This window comes from Epinephelus moara, chromosome 2, assembly GCF_006386435.1.
Source record: "Epinephelus moara isolate mb chromosome 2, YSFRI_EMoa_1.0, whole genome shotgun sequence".
Taxonomy (NCBI): Eukaryota; Metazoa; Chordata; class Actinopteri; order Perciformes; family Serranidae; genus Epinephelus; species Epinephelus moara.
In genome coordinates, this window is record NC_065507.1 from 39537112 (window position 1) to 39561132 (window position 24021).

At 41.3% G+C, this 24021-nt stretch overlaps 1 protein-coding gene across 4 annotated transcripts in view; it reads left to right on the plus strand.

The window, feature by feature from the left end:
- LOC126397419 (RNA-binding protein Musashi homolog 2-like) overlaps positions 1-24021 on the plus strand; it is a 499199-nt gene that overhangs the window by 20580 nt on the left and 454598 nt on the right. For all 4 annotated transcript variants that reach the window (XM_050056179.1, XM_050056199.1, XM_050056189.1 and 1 more), the window contains exon 5: positions 6826-6867. In XM_050056179.1, coding sequence (XP_049912136.1) covers positions 6826-6867 — 42 coding nt within the window. The remainder of the gene's footprint in view (positions 1-6825; positions 6868-24021) is intronic.

A 24021-nucleotide genomic window follows, 5' to 3' on the forward strand; every position in this document is an offset into this window, starting at 1 on the left:
AAAGGGAGGGAGGAAAGTGAGGGGATGAATGTACAGGTAATCCCAGAGAAGGGGATCAAGAAGTTCTATTGACTGAGGATGTAGACAAGTGTGTCCCTACCACAGACCGGTACGGGTATCTGGAATTCGGTACCGGAACCAAATGGTACCTTATTTCGGTACTTTTTAAAGTTTAAACTTCACACTTTCAACATTTTATTGAGAACATTTATGAACAGTGCTGCACATTAACTTTTGTCTGCACATGCATTTATTTAGAAAATTCAATAAATGGATGTAAATAGAAATAAATACAATTCCTTAAATTGGAAGTGTTTCCCACGCCTGCCTTGCACGTTGCGTCGCAAATATTGCAGCGAGCACTGTCTCCGTCGACTGGCGTGAAGTGCAGCCAGACTTTGGACCGCTTTCGGCTCGCCATTGTTGCTGAGTCTGAGGTGCGAGTCATGCACTCTCGCTCCGCCTCCACCTCCACCTCAGGTACTGAAATTTGGCACCGATTCATTTTAAGTTAATCGGTACTCGGTAGTACCGACGTGAATCGGTACCAAGTACAAAAAATACCGAGTTTTGGTACCCAACCCTAGTGTGTGTGTGTGTGTGTGTGTCTGTCTGTCTGTCTGTCTGTCTGTCTGTCTGTCTGTCTGTCTGTCAGCACTGGAAGTGTTTGGTAGTCAAGTTGAAAACAAAACTGAAAAAAGTCAAACAAATAAAAATGAGAAATAATATAATAAGTGAGGAGAGAGATGGAGAGAAAAAAAGTTAATGAGACAGCATTAATGGGAAGTCAGATTAAATTAGACTAATGTTAACTAGACGACCATAACAACAACATCAACAACAGTTATAATACTACTAGTACTTCTACTATTATTATCACTACTGCTGTTACTGCCACTACTACTAATAATCAGCATTTTAATTACAACAAAAACAAGCATCACAATCTTCAAATGTATAATAATAATAATAATTATAATGTTAAAGGTAGAACACCAATAACAAAAAAAAAAGAAAGTCTGAAATTCTAAAATATAAAATTGGAGAAAAGAAAAACCTACCATTCGACAATTTGGAATCAGCAATTATTTTTGATTTTTTCTTCTTCTCTTCAGTAATAACTATTTTAAGAGAGATAAAGACAAACAGTATAATTCAGATATCTAATGTGTTATTTACATTTGAAATAGTTTTGGATCCAGAAGAAGGAGAATGAAATGATTAAAACTTCCATGTAGTCAATTTTCCTAGTGTTGCATGACAGGGGGAGAATACTGCTGGAACCAGTTTTCCCCGCAAAAAAGCCAAACAGGTTGCCTGTTAATTCCAGTTTGTTATAGGCTTGTTTTAGTGCATTCGACAGTGGCTATTTTTACATGTTCACATATATTCCACTGTTTTTCTAGATATGACAATATTCTGAATTTGATGAGGGTCATATAAAAAGCAGATTTTGTTTAGATATTCTGAATTAGGCCTTTTTCAGCATTTTAGCATTTTCAGATCAAGACGTGGGATATACTGATATTATTCTGTTTTTAATAGCATTATTTGGACATGTATGCAGCACATGTGGAACATTCTCAATTTTTTGTTTTTGTTTTCACGGCAGTTTGCGACACACAGTTTCTTGTCTGTTTATGGTCAGCTCTGTTTGTTATCATGGATATGAATGTAAACAAACCAAAAAGCCAACAGGAAGTGTGCTGGGATTTGAAGCCAACCTTCACAATCAAATTACACCACCTGGGTCCGTCACATAATGCCATTTGGCCTAAAAAGACTTTTTCTCATTGACACATTGGAAAAAAGACATCTATAAATCAGTGGATAAATTCTTCTGAGCATCACAACCCTCGCGAAATGACATGTTTGACTATCAGGATTTAATCCATTTGTCACAATCATTTGAAAAGTCTAGAGGAGCCGCAAGGTCAAATCATTTTATCCCCATTTAAGTTAGAAGAGCGCTAAACCGGAAGTAGCTGGCTTGACTGGCAGATGTCTCTTGTGTGCTTGCTCTTTGGTTCCCCAATGATCTGGAAAAAGCGCTTATCATCCGGGTAAATTTTTTGGTTTTTGGCCTCATGCACCACTGAGCAACTTTCATAGGAATGATTGGGATACAGCTGCAAATGCTGTATCCAGGTCTGTTTATACACCCATGCTAGCCAACAGTTTGTGAGGCTCGAGTTCCAATGCCCAAAAGAAAAGTTCACATTTCTGGTCAGAAGGAGAAACACACCTACTTTTAAACATTATCAAAGATTTGATATCAAGAGGTTTTTGTATATGTGCAACATATTTTGTTTATTGCAACAGTGACCTTTTCAAGAAGGTGGTTCAAGGAATCAAAAAGGGAGGCTCTGTCCAACAGGTCCACCACCTGTACGAAACTGAAACAATCCTATTTTGATGCATAGAGGCAAAATAAGTGACTTCAGCTGTTTCACTTTTCTATATTTTTACTTGAGGAACGACGTGTAAGGGCATGTTAATCAGAATATGCAAGGGTGCATTTAAATGGTAATATTTGTAGAATATTAATTTTTATTAGCCATGTAAACACTTTAGTGGGAATATTGTCTTTTGGAATAAGTGCAAAAACTGGAAAGTTTTGTGCATGTAAACATACTGAAACAGAAACCTGTTCCTATTTAAATCTGCACACATGATGATGCAAAGCTTACAGTTTCTTTTACCAATGACTGCTGATTTTTTCTATTTTTTATTCAACTGTTGCTCAGAGGGATCTTTGTCTCTTTCTGCCCTTTCAGTTGCCAGTCTGATTGAACCATTGTATAGCATTTTGTTTTCCATGTACAAAACAAACCCTTCATACAAATACCATTTGTTCTACTTGTGAAGAGGACTTTCTACAATAGCATGACAAACCATTCAAACACATACAGGAATCCGCCCAGCCATCTGACTGGACTCAATAAACTTCTGTGGCAGGAGATTTCAAACAGCAGTATACGTGTTGGAGCATGGCATGGCAGTGGGTGTCAGGAACTCGTCGTGGTATTTCTGTGCATTCAAACCGCCATCAATAAAATGTGCCTGTGTCAGTAGCTTATGCTAGTCCATACCATAACCCCGCTGCCACCAAGGGGCATTCTGTTCATAACATTGGCACAAGCAAATTGCTTGCCCACACAATACCATACATGCTGTCTGTCATACAGAGTGAAGTCACCTGTGAAGAGAACACTTCTCCAAAGTGCCAGACGCCATTGATGGTGAGCAGTTGCCCACTCAAGTCCGTTTTTATGACGAACTGCAGTCAGGTCAAGACCCAATTGAGGATGACAAACACGCAGATAAGTTTCCCTGGAAAAGTTTCTAACAGTTTGTGCAGAAATTCTTTGGTTGTGCAAACCAATTATTGCATCAGCTGTTCAGTTGGCTGGTCTCAGACGATCTTGCAGATGAAGAAGTTGGATGTTGAGGTCCTGAGCTGGCAACACATTCTCACTCCGACCTTGTCACATATTGCCGCTTGGTCGTGGACTTTCTACTGCCACATATGATGTGCAAGGTACCCAGGGTGTGTCTGTTGTTGACATTCTGGGATGCTGTGTCAGCTTCAGCCTGTTACATGCATTGTGTGTTTTGAAAACACACTTATGTTTTCAAAAGAAATGTACACTTTGCATACAGTCTCTTTCAAAATAAACGCACTGCATTGGTACAACACTGAATTGACGTTTTTTCCCTTCAACAGCAAGCACACATAGTTACATTTTGCCAACACATGCATGTGGTTGGGTTTAGGCAACAAAAGTTACTGCTTAGTTAGGTTAAAAAAATAAAGGGTTTGGCTTTACAGTCACATGGGAAGTGAACACCGGCCTCCTGGGGGAAAGTTGGTGATTGTTGGACCCATCCATCACTCCTCCCGCCCACCCCCACTTAGACTTTTCACCCTCTTAACTTACGTTGCTGTCCGGATGTGTTTTCCCGAGATGCAGTTGGGCACATCATTACACATGGGTGGTGCCCAGCCGTGTATCGTGCCGATGTGGAGACAGCTTCTTACGTTAGTGTCTGACACGGAAGTCACTGCCCAAGTGCTGGTATTCGATAACTTCGCAATGAGACTGGGTTGGAGCTGATTTGGTTCCATGTGGTCTGCTGTTGTGAGGCTGGTTGGATGTACTGCCAAATTCATGGAAACAGCATTGGAGATGGCCTATGGTAGTGAAATGAACATTCAGTTCAAATGCAACTGCTCCATTGGACACTTTTGCAGTCACTCTTCTTTACATGGTGATCTCTGACTCTTGTACATTATTATCATCAACATTATTATTATTATTATTGTTATGTATTGTGACACCTTTGCTGGTGATTAAAGTTGGCACATCAAATGCATTCAGTTTTCACTGGAAGGTTCAAAATGGAGACTGTACATAACCGTGCAGCAGGATCTTTCATTCTTCGGCTATCAGTTTTTCTTTTCATCCTGCTGTGAACGACTTGTGTTTCCATAAGTTCAACAAGCAGGCTGAACACAACGTTAATTAGCCCTTTGTCTGTGTAATTTGTAAATCATTGCAGCTTTATTGACCCCCCCTCCACTTAAGAGGAGATTAGATTTGATGTGGAATGGTCCTGTGATTGGGCAGAGCTAAATTGCTACTAGCTCTAAATGTTATTAGCCATCTTTAATGGGAACAGTGATTAACTAAACAGAGAAGTGGGGAAATCTCTCTCTCACACACACACACACACACACACACACACACACACACACACACACACACACTGCCAGCAGCACAGAGATGGTAAAAAAATCACATTTTTGTCTCGCTGTTTGGAGCAAAGAACATAAATAATAATGACACATTTAGAACCAATAAAGTATTTTTTTTTTTTTTTTTTAAGTACAACTGTGTCTTATTGCACTGATAGGCTCTGATTCATCTTGTCTCTGGGTGAAATCTCTGATTTAGAAGTAAGTACTAAGTTACAGTTGGGTTTCTCCCTTAAACTAATTTCTTAATTATCTGTAATAGTGGTACGGGATCAGGGAAACCTGTTTCAACCAGGTATATTTCTTTTGGAGAACCTTAGTTTCTTTGTCATGTATGTATGTTTAACCAGGGTTCTAACCGGTTTCTTGTAGCTGATGTGTGTCTTATCAGTGTCTTCCTTTGTGATCCTAGTGGCCTGAGGGTAGAACCCTCAGGCCCCTTTTCCACCAGCATGGAACTGGTTCTGTTCTGGTTCCTGCACCTAATTTTGAACTGTTCAGGGCATTTTGACCAAAAATAAACTGGTTCACAACCAGAAAAGTTTATCTTAGCTGGAACCAAACAAGAACATGTTTTTCTTAACCTGAAGTGCGAACTGTGACGACATCAGTGAGCATGTCATATTCTACAGGTTGGAAAGAGGAGAAGGAGAAGGTAAAAATGTAGAAGTCAAGTGAGAAATTGGCAGAAAAAAGGGCATACAGTTGTCTCATTAATAGTTGGTCTGTGCTTGCTTTTGGGTAAAAAAAAAAACTGTAATAAGAGAACAAAAGTTTGCAGGTGATGAATACACGATTTTGCTACTGTTTCCTTCAATTGTGCATTGAATGTCCTTCATTGATGACACATCCTTGATTACAATGGTAGCACCAAGGTTCCAAGAATCCTGATTGGAGCCAGTTAATGAACCAGAGCTAATTTGGTGAAGAAAGGCGTATCAGTGCTGACCTGATGTAATCGGTACCCTCTTTCCCACCTCAACAGGGAGAAAAAGCAGTTTTCAGGTGGTTGGGATCTTTTATGATTCTCCTGGCCTTATTCTTGCAGCGCCTGGGGTTCTTTAGGCAGGGCAGAGCAGCACCTATGGTGTGATCAGCTGAACAAACCTCTCTTTTCAGGCAGTGATGTTTCCCGTCCGGATGCTCCCAATGGTGCAAGAGAAGAAATTCCTCACCATTTGAGGGGATACCTGGAATGTCCTCCGATGTCTGGGGGGATACAGTCTCTGCCTTGCCTTTCTCACCACTGACTTAGTATGACTGATTTAGTGCCCAGGTCAGGCCCTCAGTGATGTGGGAGTGGAGAGTTTGGCCACCCTCTCCACTGAGGACCGGTTGATATTAATGGGGGTGTAGTTCCTTTGCTGCTTCTTCCAGAAGCCGACTATCATCTCCTTAGTTTTGCTAATGTTCAGGAGGAGGTAGTACTTAAGGTTTCTACTTCAACATGTTAAAGTAAATGTATTTCCTGATGCAAGTTAGAGAGTGTGTGTGGGAGTTTGTGTGCCAATTGTGTCCTATTTGTCCCTGTCCTATCCACCTGATTTGAAATAGACGTGAAGTATTCTTCTAAAATGGCCATTTATTGCCTCGCCTCTTTATTGAACCAATGGGAGGCAATGAATTCTCTCAGCCCACAGTTTGTTTGGGATTACTGTAAATGGATACAACAGTTGCTCTTTACCAATTAGACCAAATTATTATAGGTTATACCAATTATAGGTGTGTTTTGGGTGTAACATGAATCCAACCAGTGTGGGAGTGTCATCTCCCATTCCCTTTTGAAAGCCAGATGCACCTGCCCCTGGTGGTCCCCAATCAATCAGTAAATCTATGCCACTTTCCATGGCATGTGAGATACAGTTTTCTTCACGAATTGAAGGTAACACGGCATGACTAATTGACATACAAATGGTCATTTTGTGTGAGGTATTCCTTTAAGGGTTACATATTGTACATACAAGATGGCTATGGCTTTCCTCCCCACTTCAATTATTTGTCAGTATTTTTCATTCTCTTTGTGTCTTTGTTCACTGACTTATTGTTATGTGCTTTCCCTCTTGCAGATTGACCCCAAAGTTGCCTTTCCTAGACGTGCTCAGCCCAAGGTAAGAGGACTTTTCTCCTTTATGCTATGCAGAGGTGTATTTTCACCTCTTTGAACAAAAAGTTTCTCCCATTTCCTGGAGCTGAAACCCAGGGGACTATAAAGATGTGACACAGTTTGATGAGACGTGTGTGTAATGCATGATCACATCCAGTAATTTACTTGTTTTGTTTTTTCCCCCAAGGATGCTGAGTGATTGATTGTTGAATTGCTGAATCACACAGAGAAAGCTGTTTGGTAGTTGAGGTTTTAGAGTGAAATGGCAGAGCCAGGGCGCTCAAAGCCAGAAGACATGCTCTCCTAAAGATGGGATGTTATTGTAGAAGGGGTGAGGGGTGTGTTTCTTGCTACACTGTTGTTTTTTACATGCTTGAAATACGCATGTTTAAGTCAGAGCTGGCAGTTTGAGCAGCATTGTTAGTGACTTTTGTGACAGTGTGGAAGCCTGGAAACACCAAAGGCTTTATATTCAGTATGTTGTGCATATACAGGGCTGTTTTGCAGATCTCAACAAAGCTTTCATATTTCTCTCCTGTGTGAGCTGTTTTGGGTGGTGAGGGAGGGAAAGCCTTTGCATTCATTATTTGAATAAACATGAATTTGACTCAAGGATATTCACAACAGTAGAGCAGAGCTGCAGACAGCCAGTTTGTGCAGCCCAAAACTGTGAAGGAAATGAGAGCTGCAGAGTGCACGGTGGAGGGTGGCTGAAGGTTAAACGGGACCTGCAAATGTCTCCTGGACTTGCTGCTTAAGAGCAATCTCATTAGTGCAGAAAACAAGTATGACTGTGTCCTGCCTTGAGTAAGAGTGTGTCTTGTTGCAGCAGCAGGGCTGAAGACAGTGAGGGGATATATATCATTTCTGATCACTTTGCAACTGATGGTTCCACTCCCTCAGGTGGGCTCTGACTGCTGTGCTCTCTGCTGCATCTTCACTTTATGGCTCATGTTGAATTTCCAAGTCAGGACACACCTTCGAGCTCTATGTGAGTGTGTGTATGCAGTTTTCTGGTTGTACACACATACATGCAACAAGCTTTCATTTAGGCCTACAGTATCATGCTATAATGTTTACAATTATTTGGATCAAACTTGACATCACTATTATTTATCATGATATCAAATTAATTATTGGGAAACAAATGGTTTTATTGCATGTCAGCACTTGAAACTAACATTACTGTATGTGTTTAACCATCTTGATAGTACAATCAGGACCACTTTAGTCAAAGGGAACTTTAATTCCATTTGCGGTATTATATTTGGTGGTATGGCTCTGTTCTAGGGCCTCTCTGCCTTTTCTCCAGCCTATACAGAAAGCCTTAGGTGGAGAGAGCACACCTCGCCACGCTTTCACGTGCCTACGTGAAATGCCCTAAAGCAGAGAGAGCAAACCTCCCTGCCCTTCCATGCGCATATGAGGAAAGCCTGAGGCAGAGGGAGCAAATAGAAATGACACTGATATGTCAGACACAGCATTAAAAGGAGGAGCTGGGGTGAATGTGGGTTGCAAAGCAGCTTGCAGCAACAGTAGGCAGGCCAAAGCAGTTTAAATAGCCCTGAAGTAAAAGTGCCCTGAATGAGATTTGCCAATTGGTTGCATAGAAAGGAATTATGTGATCTATCAGCTGACTCCCTTCCATCAATCAGCTGCTCCATCAGCTGATTGGGCTGCTTGAGATCAGCTGATGTAGCTGGGATGTGAGCTGAGCTTGACAGCATGTCCTATTGCTATGCTCAGTGTATCTTCGCCAGGTATAAGCCTTGAAGGCATCGTGTGTTTGGTCGTGGGCGCATGTGAGTGTGTATATCTGTCTGTCTCCAGCTAATCTCACACACTACTAGATTGATCAGCCTAATTCTTGTGTGCACATGTATGACTGTATACTAAAGGACCTGGTTGCAGTAATTCATAAATGTTGAAAAAATCTGTTTTATTGACTGCTGACGCCTCACTCCCCTTCACCAGCTGGTAGAGGCCGGTTAAGAGTGACCAAACAGTGAGGCTGCTTTGCTTTAAACTGCATATCATGATTGTAAGTGAAGATTTAAGTTGTGCTTTCGGTTACTCAACTGTGGTCACTGCCTTGTTTTCCCCAATCATGTTTGCAGGTAATGAAGGGATTTTGATTGAAGCAATAGGAATGTGACCTTGGCTTCACATCTGTCTGTAACTTAACTTTAGAGTAATAAACCCACTAATACAGTAACATATTTGCACGCTCCAACTTGATTAGGTACTGCTACTTTACTACTGACTGGACTGGTTCCTGTTTTTTCCTTGCACCATGTTGAGAAAGTTTTCAAAGAGGCCTGGTGCAAGTAGTCATCCTCAGTCCTGTAAAGCCTTCCACAGACATGTCCTGCTTCATTGTTTCACTGATCCCAGCACTGCTGCAGGGCAACACTGGTTTCCAGTGTTGGAGCAGCAGCCAGCAGCATAGCCCAAGAGCCAGTGGAGGAGTGGGTGCTACAGTCAGCCAACCAGTACCCTCTCATTGAGTGACATTAATGAGGAGAGCAGTTGAACAAATGGGCTCAAATAAAGACAAAACCCCCATTTTTCCTCATGTGGAAACTGCTGCTTCTGGTGTCTTTGTCTTTCTGCATGGAAGAAGATGTGGCCTATGGCCCGGTGCTTGTTTCGCCCACACACATCCCCATCTGCTGCTCCAAACAGAGCAAGCAGGCAGACCAGTGTAAACCCCTCTTTGATGAATGGGATTTAGAGGCCAGGAGACTGCAGGTATGGATCATTTGACAGGAAGCTGGTGGACTCTTATTAGGGGAAAAAGAAGCTGTAGATGAAGTGTGCACATCACAGATAGCTAGTATGGAAGAAAAGCATTAAACTCATGTTTAAACATGATTTTGATCTTTGTACACATCAGTCATGTAATATTTTATTACACAGTGTGAATGTGAATCCATATGAGAATACACAATATGTAAATACATGAATTGCTCACCTTAAAGAGGAACTCTCAACTAGAGCTGAGTGATATAACGACAATGTATGATATATCAATATATTTTCAAGCAAGATATAAATTTAGACAACACAGTTTATATCGATAACGCATACCAGTGACACCAGCCCCACTCACTCACTTACTCACTTACTCACTCACTCACTCACTCACTAGTTCTCCAACAACAGTAATTGAGACATATAATTGCTACTCTGTTTAATCTGTTTAATTAGTCTACAGTGTGACATTGGTCTATATGTTGCACGTGCTATGCTAAATCAGTCTGTGCGATGAATGAAATGACCGCAGTAGCACGTGCAATCCAGCGACATGTGCAGTCCAGCACTTTGCTGGTAGTTCGTGTGTGAAGTGGATCATAATGCGTCACCGTTCTTCTTGGTAGTTGTAGTCTGTTGTGTGACAAGACGTATATAATGCCGACAAAGTGTCTCTCGTTCCTTCCCTCCCTTGGCCTCTCTGTTGATGCTCTGAGCATAAATAAGATCAATAGAACAAATAAATAAAAAAAGTTTAAATCATTTTCCAGCACTAGAGTCATTTTAAAGGCCATGGAAAACTACTACTACTACTTCAATACTCATGTTATACTTTTGTGGTCTGTGCTGCAAACCATTAAACCTCTGCAGCACCACTGCTCTGTGCAAAACTTTAACGTACAGCCCTGCTATTTAATTTATATCATTTTTCATGTGCATGTTGTGCAGCTGTCTATTTTCAAACAGGGTAATAAAATCCCTGTCTTTGCATTTTATTTTGATCACAGTCTGTTTATAAAAGTGCTTGCGACATCTCAAATGTGGCTTTGACTTGCAACTGAAAACATGTAGCCCATTTTGTAGAAAATGTCGTGAAATACTTCGCGTATCACTAGTCAGCCTGTAAATACAGAGATATAATTTTTTGTCCATAACGCCCAGCCCTACTCTCAACTAATTTGTTTTTTGACTGTACACATAATGACATATATTCTTGTAGGAATGTAAAAACAAATATTCTCCAGCAATACACATATTGGGCCTCATTCACAAAATGTCAGTGAGTAGCTTTGCACATAAAAAATCTTGGTACTGAAAACCTACACCGTATTCATTAACCCCACGGGCACCTCGGATTTGATCGTAGGCACATGAATGACAATCAATCGTAAATTAATAGCACACTCCTGCTAGTCAGCAATTATCATACATCCCAGCCCCTGAATAATGAACAAAGAGTAAACAAATAAACAGAGCGAGAGAAAGAATAATATTTTAGTTGTGTGACAGGGACAATCAAATCAAAGGCCTGAAAGGTAGTAACGGTTGCTGTAAACTCTGTCCTTTGTTGAAAGAACCCCTCCCAAGAAGTTAAATGAAAATGGTTTGATTTGAAACGTGATGCAAAAAAATGCATAAAATAACCCACAACAGCTACAGGAAGCTGTTCTCAGTTACATGTCTCTGCTGCAGACCAGCACATTACTTGCACCAACCTCTCTCTCCCAGCTAGCAGGGCCCTATCTAGCTTTGTAGGGGGCCCTATGTAAAATGTAGTTTTGCCCCCCTATTTCAGTCACTCATGAATACACACCAAATGTGCATCATAATCCATATACACATGCAGGGCTTGGTGATAAAACAATAACAAACATTATCTTGATGTAATTTTGATTTTGACTGAAATGAAACAAATGTTCAGAAGACAAGACCAGTCGCCAAGGCTTATGCATATGGTAACATGATAATGTTACAACAACATTCAACATGCTCATGGAGTATTTTTAGTTTGGTTGTTTTGCCACAGATAACAGGGATGGGCTAACCCCTACAGTAGCTGTATGGGTAGTTGACTTATCTAATGCTAATAGTAAGTTAGCGAGTTAACATGACTGACTTGTGTCGACTTCATGAGAATGATATGACATAACAGGAATAAATATGACTGAACGTAATGTGGATAAATCTCCAATACATTTCCTCGTCTGTGAACATGATTTCTGTCTGAGTCATGTCAGGTAGATTTTCATCAGACATCAGTGATCCAGGCGACTTCACGACGTCATCAAAGTCCATCTTTTGTTATTGTTTGATTGAGAAAATGCAGAAATTACTGTGGGTGTAAAAATTGTAAAGAACATACTGACAACAGTTAAGGTTTTTCTTTTGTCAGTTTCTTGTGTTTACATGGTCAGCTAACACACAAACAAAATTGTTGCTGTCCGATAAAAACACATGCATCTCCAAACCTGTGTTTTTCAGGAGCATAAAAATACTGTTTTACTCATTAAATGAAAATAAACCCAAAACACCTCAATTAGGCACATTTAGGACCAAAATTTAAACCTATGTTTACACAGTGATTAGTGACTCATTTAATATTTTAATCGGACTTGCGTGCGTTGTTGTGAGCGATAGTGGACATACATGTTTTTTTTACTAATGCGCTCCAATGATGTCCAGTTATTTACAAGCCTCGAGTCTCCTGTTTGTGACTCACTAAGTTGTTAAACTATTGATAGCAGGTTATCCTACATTTCCACATAGTATTTTACCCTAATCAAAGCTTTTTTGTGCATTTTATTGAAATCTGATTAATTTCTACAAGCGAACAGTCATCTGATATTAATGTACATGCATTAGTCTGACTCCGTTCAAGGAAATCACAGAGCTAATCATCTATTCCTGCCTTAAAACATGACTAGTCCATACCCATTGAGTGCACAGTTGCCCACATACAGTTTCACATGGTGTGTGTTTGGGATACAGGTCATAGGAAATTGCAGATTAAATAGTCAAGTGAACCCATTAAGAAGAGCAGTGTATTCAGACAGTTTTTGGGAATTTGATCGTACGATTGCTTTATTGAAAGTACAGTAGTACCATTGCCAACAGTGTGATAGTTAGTGGGCTAAAACTGTACATTAGTAGTTGAGGTAGCACGGTGAAAGGCAGATAGTTAATGTGTTTATATGTTGTATTGACTTAAAAGTGGGCCACACTGGTAGAATGACTGACTGACTGACAGAATGACACACTGACAGTTTCCGTGATTATGTACAGCATACCATACCATGACTTAGTCGTACCAAAAATTCGAAAAAAAAAACAAAAAAACAACAACATTGGTCCACAGGGGGAGCCNCAATATTCATTGCCTTATAGAAGCTCAGTTTTAGTAAGTTTTCCAACTTTTGCCAAGAGGGAACTTTAGATATTGGTCCCTAGATTATGTTCACCCAGTTTCATGCAGATCAGTCAAACTTCCTAGGAAGAGATCGATTTTAAGTGTTTTTCAAAAAATTCAAAATGGGTTATGGGTTCTTGAGGCAAATTTGTTCCTCATGAGGAGAGGCATCTCTGGGCAAAGTTTCATGTCTCTACGACATACGGGGCATGAGATTCGCCCATTCAAAGTTTGCAATTTCAATCGGTTGCTATAGCGCCCCCCCTTTGGCCAGTTGATATAATATTGCTTCATCATTCACATTCTCCCTTTATTGTGCCAAATTTCACATGGATTGACCAAGTCAGTGAGGAGAAAAACATGGAACAGACACATCCACAGACAGACAGTTTTCGTCATTATATAAGATGTTATTTACCCAAAGCTATCTTCTAAAGCCCTGTCATAATTTCTGTTTCTGCATAACACTGCATCATACAAATTACTGCATAAACTTACTTTTTGACCTACGTGTGTCCGTGGGCTATTAACTTTGTTACAAGAAATGGCGCAGTGTTCCCTCCAGAACAGATACATTTGGCTACATTTTACAAACCCTGCAGTTGTGCTGAAATAAACATCCTTGACATAAAGTGCACTTCCTGCTAGTGTGAGAGAGGAGGGGATGCTTTCCCCTAACCCCACAACTAACAGGGGGAGCATTTTTCGGCAGGGATGATCTTTTTTTTTTTCCAGCACAACACCTTTAGTCTCTATTTAATAAACTTGCACCGATTAATCGGCAGTGCTCGGAATAGGGCTGATTTTCACGTGATCGGCCATGACCTGTGACCGGCCATCAGTCTAAAATATGCCGATTTAAAATGCTGGTCAAATTCCCACCACGCCGCATGATTGACATCGTGTAACATCAGCGGCGAACACACAATCACATGTGCAACTCGCGGCTTCGGTTCGAATCAGGTTCGAGAGGATACTTTAATTTTCAATGCAGGATGTTCACAACAAGTGTGTATGTGTGTGGTTCTGAAATAAACAAAAGGAAAAATAGCTTTATACTCAATTCTTACAAATATGCGTATACAATCTTTAAACACTCATTCCTTTAAACATGTCTAATGAACAACTCTCCAATACGTAGAGATTATGTGTGGTACACAGAGAAGTTATCAAGAGAGCTAATTAACAGGCTAATCTAGCAAACAAGCTAGCGCATGTCGCAATGTAGCATTCAATTAACAAAGACAAACTGAAAAGTACACAAAGTTGACATGCTAACCAAATTAAACTCACTCTACTGTAAGTGAAACATGGGCGGCTTCTCACCTTAAAGCAACACTTACCTTTCTGGAAATTTTTTGTTAAAATTGTTAAAAATTTTTGTTAAGGTTAAAATGCTATTAATAAGCTGATGGCACACTAAAATGTAAGTGAATTCCAATAAAAACTCATAATTATACCATTCTCATATGGTTCTAAGAAAAAAGTTTTCTCCTGTCTGTCTTCCCTACGTGGAGGCCTCCGACTGACAACTTCTGATGGAGCTTCATCCTGAGCTAAAAAGGGACAAGATGGTCGCAGAGTTTCTGCTGGACAGGTATTTTTAGTTTGCCTCTAAGTTTGAATCAACAGGGTGGCGCCACCAATGCTTGCGGCAGCCTCTGCGTACACTGGCGAAGTAACAAGAAGTAAATTCTTAAGTGCAATACAGTCGCGAGTTTCTAACAGACATTAGAAACCGCTGCAGAGATCTAACGCTACAACCAAGAGAGCTCAGGATGTGTAGCAAGCTTGGCCTGCTACGTCGAGCTAGCCCTGAGATGACCGTGGTTTCTCCTGGAGCTGTCCCGATGGGGAGACACTAGCAGCGCTGTGACAGGACGCGGACGTGGGGGAAGCGCAGAGGGGTTAGCTGTAGGCTAAGAGCTAAACCCATCAAACCAGCTGTTCCCAGCGTCCTTCTGAGGAACGTCCGCTCGCTGGACATGAAAATGGATTACATTGGACTGTGGAGATCCACTCACCGAGGAGTGAGGGACTGCTGTATCCTTGTGTTCACTGAGACATGGATTAATGGTAACTTATCAGAATCTGGTGTTGAGCTAACCGGGCTAACACTACATGACAGGGAGGCTGCATCATCTGGTAAGCTCCGTGGTGTATACACAAACAGTTCATGGTGCTGTGATGTGAAGAGGATCTCCCAGTTCTGCTCTCAGGATGTGGAGTTTTTGACTGTGAAATGTCGACCCTTTTCATTTTACTATTGCACTATTATGTTCTTTCTTATTTGTTGCACAACTTGTTTTTAAATGTTTTGTTTCTTTTTGCAAAATGTCATTTAGTTTTTGTGCTGTGCTTAAGAATGACAAATAAAGAAGTTCACTTCAGTTCATAACGTTATATATGACAACACAGCATCCAGTTGCTAATGGCTAACGTTAGCCTACTGTAGCGTAGCCTCTGAAACATTAACGTTATCTTCCTTGTGCATTTCCACTTACTAGTAATGTTAACGCTACTATCTAACGTTAGCACTGTAACCTTATTCTAAAACTCAGTAGTCATCACTGATTCAGGTTGAGGTTTAAAACTCTGGGGTTGCATTTGACTGTCTTGGTTGTAACGTTACACTCGCTCTCCTCTTCCGTGTATCTAACGTTACCTTGCCAACGCCTATGTCTATCATAGACGTAATAGGACGTAATGGAGGAGGGGGGAGTAGACCTTTGGAGGGAGGTGGAGTTGCAGCAGGAGGGGGATGGGACTTTGGAGGGAGGCAGGAGTAATGGATGTTCACATTTTTTCTAAGTGCTGTGTGAAATGGAAGAAAGGTAAGAGTTGCTTTAATAAGTCACGCACACATATCAAAAGAGAGAAGGAGAATTTGGTCATTGTCTGTATTAAACTTAGGCCTTGTTTACACGGATACTGATAGAAATAAAAACGGGTTTTTATTTATCCCGTATAAAAAAATTCTGGATTTACACGATCAGTTGTGAAAACGATATCCCTGTTTACACGAAAATCGGGTTATACAAAATATGCAAACATCCTGGTCGCGTTTCAGGAACAGCATCCTAGCAAAGAAGATGCTGAGAAAGTTGGGAAAGAGTTTACTCATTCAAAAGATGCTGTTAACAAGACAATAATATCGTCCAAGCTCAAGGTCATCCGAGCAAAGTACCATACAGCAGTTGACATGGGACGCAGAAGTAGGCGTGGTAGAGTTGTGTTGTTGTACTTCGAGCTCTGTGGTCAAATTTGGGGTGGCTCCCCCTCAACCAGCTCCATACCTACTGGCATCAAGTCAAGAGTCATTGATGTGGACGAGACTGGATCTTCTATCAGTCTGGATCCCGATACCAGTGTGGATCCTGAAACCGGGCCAGATTCTGACATTGTGGCTGCTGACAGTGAGGCATCTGCTGGAGTGTCCGTCTCGGTCGTGAAGGAATAACGTAATTTACTACAAGTACATGACCTTGTTTATGTGTAACACAATTTGCGTGGTATTGTGCATATGCTGTACCACATCAAGCCATGCATTTTTGTTTTAAAGCTGTTATTGGCTGTTGAACAGGAAGATTTTAATAGCCAGTGTCAGAACTTGAGGGCATAAATACTCAAATACCCCGTGATTTAGGATCAGAAATTCCTCCCAAAATGTGGGAAGAAATATACAGTAATGTTTACAAAATATTATGTATGAAATTAAAGCGGTAGTCTTTTTTTTTTTTTTTGGCAGAAGTTGGTGATAGCATACATTTTTATCTGTACAAATTTGCATTTTTTTTAATTTACACGCCTATTTTTTTTTCTCCTTAGCCCATCACTTCACCCCAAATGTGACCAAGTTTAAATTCAAAGGACCACCCTGCAAAATAGAAATAAAAATAGCAGTTCTACAATTTCATACTTGTGAGCTTGTAGATCTGCTATTTTTGAGAAAGTTGACCCCAAAAAGATTGAGTGATTGATTCTTTTACACTGACTTAAGCACATTGCTCTGTATTTGCTGTGTTAACAGTTAATGTTATATTCCATCTTAAGTCATGTATTGTCTTGTTCTATCCTAGGCCAAACTTAAAGGGTACAGACATGACAGACTCGAAAGAAGGTCTCCGGTGGACTCCACAGCCCAAGAAGACCTACAACTGAAGAGAAGCTTGCTGAATCTCGTGGAAAAGGCTGAAACACAAAACATGGAGAATCTCAACAAAATAACCTCTAACATTGCACAGCTCACATCCTCAGTCACTCAAGGGTTCAATCTTCTGAGCCAAATTATTCAGCAACCTATATAGCCAACAAATTACTCACAGCCCCAAAAAATCACTTACGCTTATACACCAACATATAACCCCACCTCACGCCCACATACTACACCCCAGCATCCTGGCCAGTTTACACCAACACAAAACCCCTCACCCCCACCCCAAATACCACACCACAACATCCCACTCAGTTCTCCTACTGGCAGGCTTTGTTTGGAGACGACATTGAGTAAAAATTGTTTCAGTTAGGCATGCATATTTTTAATGTAATAGCCTAATGTTTATTATGTAATGCCTTAATTTGTGTGTAGTAATATTGCACTGAAGGCACACTTTGTTTACAGTTACTTGGCATTAGTTGTAACTCGTGTTGCACAGAAGACCACATTGAATGTATAGCATACACACTGGATTAATACTTGACAGTTACCTTAAGTTGTTAAGATGTTGCATTAATGCACTTTATTTTGTTTAATTGTTGATGATTGTTGACTTCATGGAGAGAAAAAGATAAGTGGTATGACACTGTAAAAGTTTATTAAATGACAAATATTTTCTGAATGCCTTGTCATTTCTCTTTTTAAATAACTGACATTTACAAAAAAGTATGTAACACTGATATTACTTATGAGTCACATCTACCATCAGTCATATAAGATATTGGTTCCCATAGCGGTGTCCATAACCCCCAGGGGTCCTTGAGGAGTTACAGCATTATAACTCTGAGGTTTATAAACCTGAGTATAGAAATGGAACCAAATGACCCATGTGAGTAATTTTATTCCATTTGTACACACTCAGAATTAAATTTATATTGTGGTGCCACAGGGATCAAACCCTGGGCCCTTGAAAATCAAAAGTTTGGGAACCACTGGCATAAAAACTAAAAAGGTCAGGTCAGTATGCCATACTAACATAAAAGTAAAGCTGTTTTGGCAATTTGAATGTAGAAAAAAACATGCACATGTCTATCAGTATGACATAAGAACAAAATGCAGTGTTACGGGCCAAGGAATTTTGTTAGCACCCTTCTGATTCTCTTTCCTTCGGCTTCATTACAGTCTGTTTGATAATGGTTATTCTGCATGTGGGGCTGGCTTTCCCTGTCAGAATCTATATCTATCATTACTCTACTGTCCTCAATTGTCTCTTTACAAGCCTCACAATAATTATGTAAGACAAAACAGGCAACAGCCAAAAGCACATTCAATTGTCATTCTGCCTCGACACAGACACAAACCAAAATACTGTTCTTGAGGGTTACAGCCACCATTTGCATACTCCTTCATGAGGAAAGGCATTAACGGGTAAGCCGATGGGTTCTTCGTCTTCCACAATTTTTTTTTTTTTACGGCAGGAATACCACCAGTCTTGAAATGAGTGTTCAACTGAGAATTAGCGAACACTCGAGCGTTGTGTACGCTCCCGGGCCATTTGATCACAACGTCGATGAATGAGTACTTATGGTCACATGCGGCTTGGACGTTAAGCGTATATCTCCCCTTTCTATTGATGTAGTCCGTATAGTTCATAGATGGCTGTTTAATTTCAATATGTGTCCCGTCGCTTGCTCCCAAGCACTGTGGCATACCGTGGGCATGGTAAAACGGTGTGACGAGTTCTTCTACTTCAGGTTCTGAAAGGCAGTCAGATGTACTTTGGGCCATGATGAACTGTTATGGCTGTACAAACCTGCCAAACAATCTTCGAGACACACGGTCAAGACAAACCAAAGGTGTTCGCTGTCTTGCGTAGTCTCCCCTCGTCACTGAGGTAGTAAGTGTAGTAAAGCTCACTCAACGTTATGAGTGATGCTCTGGACATGCATTTCTTTCCACTCCGCATCAACGTCAAGTGTTTTGTCAAAACTGTCCCACCATTTGCTGGTTTGACCAAGTCTGATCCAAAACCATCGTTTCTGGCGGACCTTAAACCGTGGACACTGTGGACCAAGTAATATTGGGCACAGCAGACGTCTTTGTGCGCAGATGTAGCGGTGATGTTGATGCAGCAGTGCTAAGTTCTATTGTAAGCTCGTAAGTAGTCCCAAAAGTGCTAACAAAACGTAAACATCCCAGCATATATCCACCATTGTTGTGGTTCCCGTGTGCCGAATGGGCATGCGCAAACTGGGCTGTAGCGCATCATTTTTTTCAAAATCTCTGTCTATCCTGTTTACATGTCTCCATAGTAACAGATATTTTTTAAAAACTTTAACTTTGGAAGCCGTTTTTTCAAATCTCCATTTTCGTCGAGAAAAACGCCGGTTATGTGTAAATGATAGGAGCAAACGCAAAGATAAATATCTGTTTTCAGAATTATAGGGAACCGTATAAACATGCCCTTAACTGCGGAGCTCTCACGCTGCACTGTGCCGCTTGAAACTGATGAGGCGCGTGTCCGCATGCCGAAGATGTGCGTGTCCACGTGCCAAAGAATGTGCACCTTTTTTCTAGTTGTTAAAATAAGAATGTCCATAACACGGCACTTTGTAGATGTGAAGACCTGTGTGAATTTTCCACAGGAGATATTTTTACTTTTTTGTCTATTTTGTCTTTATTACTTTGAGTTTTTTTCAGTTTAGCTAGCTAGCACTTAGTTATGTCTTGGTATGGAGATGAAGACCGCTTTCTTCATGGCGGTCTTTCTCCTTTTTTTCTATGGATATGATCATGTGCGGGGACCCGGCGCCCAGCCATGGCTCCATTGTTTACAACCGGGACCAGCTGTTAGTGCTACATCGTGGTGCAGCCCGAGGAGAGGCATGATATTCCCCGCGAGCTGTGGAGAAGGTGACAGGGATGTTGTGCTGGAGTGCAAGGAGGAGACAGTACAAACCCGTCCTCCCGTCCTCCCGTCCTCCCGTCCTCCCGTCCGTCGTTATGGGGAACGTAAGATCGCTCCCCAACAAGATGGACGAGCTGTCGGCGCTGACTCGCCATCAGAGGGAGTAGCGTGCTGGTGTTTACAGAGACATGGCTGAACGCGGAGGTAACGGACACAATCGCCACGCTGGACGGATTCCAGCTCATCAGACATGACAGGACAGCGGACAGCGGTAAGAGGAAAGGAGGAGGGCTGGCTGTGTTTGTGAATCATAGATGGTGTAACTCTGGGCACATCACTATCAAGGAACAGCATTGCTGCAGGGACACTGAGCTGCTGGCTGTTGGTATGAGACCATACTATCTACCCAGGGAGTTTTCTCATGTCATAATTGTAGCAGTGTATGTCCCCCCGTCTGCTAAAGCTGAGTCTGCTTGTGACATTCTCCACTCTGTTATAAGTAGGCTGCAAACACAGCACCCTTAGGCCCTCCTTCTGAGATCTAGGGACTTCAACCACGCCTGTCCATCCACCACCCTGCCCACCTTCACCCAGTATGTTTCCTGCCACACCAGAGACAGTAAAACACTGGATTTATTTTATGCCAACACCAAGGAGGCATACCACTCATCCCCCCCCTGCCCCCCCCTGGGAAAAGCTGATCACAACCTGGTTCATCTTCTGCCTGTCTACAGACCTCTGGTGCAGAGGGAACCAGCAACCACCTGCACTGTGAAGAGGTGGTCTGAGGAGGCCGAGGAGGCCCTGAGGAACTGTTTCAAGACCACTGTGTGGAAGGTACTCAGCGATTCCCATGGGGAGGACATTGACAGACTGACATCATGCATTACGGATTATATTAACTTCTGTGTGGAAAGCACTGTACCCACCAGGACTGTACGCTGCTTCTCCAACACCAAACCCTGGATTACTCCAGATATAAAAGCTCTCCTGAAGGAGAAGCTGAGAGCTTTTAACTCTGGAACTAGGGAGGAGCTGAAGGCCATGCAGAAGGAGCTACAGAGAAACATTAGGCGGGAAAAGGAAGGATATAAAAAGAAGATGGAGGAACAACTGCAGCAGAGCGATGTCAGCGGAGTCTGGAGAGGTCTGAGAACCATCTCAGGACACAAACAACCGGACTCCCAGGCCAGAGGCGACCAGAAGTGGGTGAATGATGAATCTGTTCTTCAATAGATTTGATCAGTCTGCCCCTTCCCTGGCCCAGACATCATGGCTGCAACCCTCCTCATCCTCACCTTCACCCCCCCTCCCTCCCTCCCTGGAGTGCAGGGGGTGCTCCTGAAGAACTTCTTTGACACTGAAGTGGCATCAGCCATCTTCTATGGAGTGGTCTGCTGGGGCAGCAGCGTCTCGGTTGCAGATAGGAAGAGACTGGACAAGCTGATCAAGAAGGCCAGCTCTGTCCTGGGATGCTCTCTGGACTCTGTGCAGGTGGTGGGAGAAAGGAGGATGACAGCCAAGCTGTCATCTCTGTGGACTAACGACTCCCACCCCCTGCAGGAGGAGATAAAAGCTCTGGAGAGCTCCTTCAGCGATAGACTGCTTCACCCAAAGTGTGTGAAGGAATGCTATCGCAGGTCCTTCCTGCCTGCTGCTGTCAGGCTACATAACCAGCACTGCTCACAGTAAACTGCACCATGGACACTAGTGCTGCACGATTAATCTAATCAGGTATGGCGATGTTGAACAGTAGGACGTGCTGTGTAAAACTTTAAAAGTTAAAGTCGCCATGTCCCACGACAACATGACCAATCTATATCAGCACTTGAGACAGCACAGAGAAAAGTACGAAGAATGCATTCAAAAGAAAGCCAAGCCGTGTAACTTTAAAGACAAAGAGACAACTGAAAGCCGCCAGAGCCTCATAAAACAACATCCAAGCACAGTTATGCAAACATTTGTAAGTGTCACGGGGAAATCATGGACTCCATAACAAATTATATAATAACAAATGACAAATTGAGCAATTTTGCAAGGTTTCGGCCCACTTGACATGCTGCTGTGCTGTGCTATGGCGTGCTGGAATTTGTCATTTACGTGACAACGCCTGAATACAACACAGGCTCACTCCGCTGTAGGTACAGTGCCGTGCTGCACTGCTGTGTGAGCAGTGTGTTTGACTGTCTGTTGATGGTTATTTACACACTGTCCATAACAATAAGTATGTCAAGCCAGTGCTCCCCTAATATAATGTAGGGGAAACACTGAATCAAGCAAGAAGACTCATGATACCATTTTTTAAAATTATATTGTAATCACAATCGCAAATCCCGATATTATCCACTCAAATCGCAATCGCACATTTTTATCAAATCGTGCAGCACTAATGGACACTTTAGGGACACTATGGACACTTAAACACCACTAGCATTGCTGTTCCCCTTGTTGTTGTTTGGGTTAGGGTTCACTTTGCATTAAATTGCCCACTTTCTATCCACTGCTCATTATTATTATTATTATTGTTATTATTTATTGCTGTTTCTTGTATTTTTTGTACTTTTTTTTGCATGCCTAGTTTTTTAAGTTTTTAAATACTGAAATCTTTAATCTGACTCTTTCCCCTTGACTGCTGTAACACTGGAATTTCTCAATTGTGGGATAAATAAAGGTGTATTTTATCTTTTCTTATCTTATCTTATCTTATCTTATCTTATCTTATCTTATCTTATCTTATCTTATGATTATTGAAAAGCTGGTTGTATCTTGGTTAAATTGTTCTAAAAAGGAAAGATAGAAAATATTGCAATATCTTGTGTACTGTAAAGTGGTTTGAAAAAAATGAAATCGGAATTGGCCAAAATCATTATCGGCTATCCAAACACTGCAAATCGGAAATTGGGATTGGCCCAAAAAATTGTAATCGGTGCAAGTCTACTATTTAATAGCACGCCTTCTGATGATATCTGAGTTAAATAATGTGCTATTCCATGTTTTAATAACCATGTTATTCATTTAACATATTATATTTTTATTTATTATGGGCAGCATGGTGGTGCAGTGGTTAGCATTGTTGCCTCACAACAAGAGGGTATCTGGTTCGTGTCAGTGAGGGTTTCTTCCTCCCACAGTCCAAAGACACGCAGGTTAGGTTAACTGGTGACTCTAAATTGGCGACCTCTGGCCCCATGTCAGCTGGGATAGGCTCCAGCCCCCCGCGACCCCTAACAGGATAAGTAGTTATGGTAAATGAATGAATGAATGATGAGCTGTGAATTATGTGAGCAGACAGTGCCGACCAAATAAAGTGAAACTGGTTTAATCAGCACTTAATAATGGCTGTCATTCATTGTATTCAATAATTAAATAATAGTTTAGACATTACAAAATACATGAAAACGTTACAATTACAAACACTTATAAACAGACAGGAAAGGGACATCAGGCTATTTATGAAATACGAATTTAACACGTTTGCAAAATTAAAATTGATGAAGATAAATTAAGATTAACTAAAAGCTTTTACATGACAAAATGTCAGGGGACGTAGTAGTTATAGTAAGTAAAATGTTATACATTATTCAGCTGCCTGACTAAATACAATCGCTTCATCGCCTCATCACTAAACACACATCTTCAAGTAGCTGCAAACTCAGCTGTGCTGGGCTGCAACACCAAGTCAAACCGAGTCAAGCAGCACGTGCACAGGGCCGAAAATCCCATTTCATAGCTGGGGGGGACAATAAACAGTAAAATTTTAGAGAATAATTCCAGGGGGGGACAAGGAAAAAAAAGTTGTAGCCTGTCTTTTATACAGCATCTTTTACCGCAATTTGACGCTTTAATCTTCTCTCTATCTCTCCAGCAGACAGAGTGAATGTCTATACTAACTAAACTAAAACTAAAACTAAACATTTCCTGCAATTAAACTGGT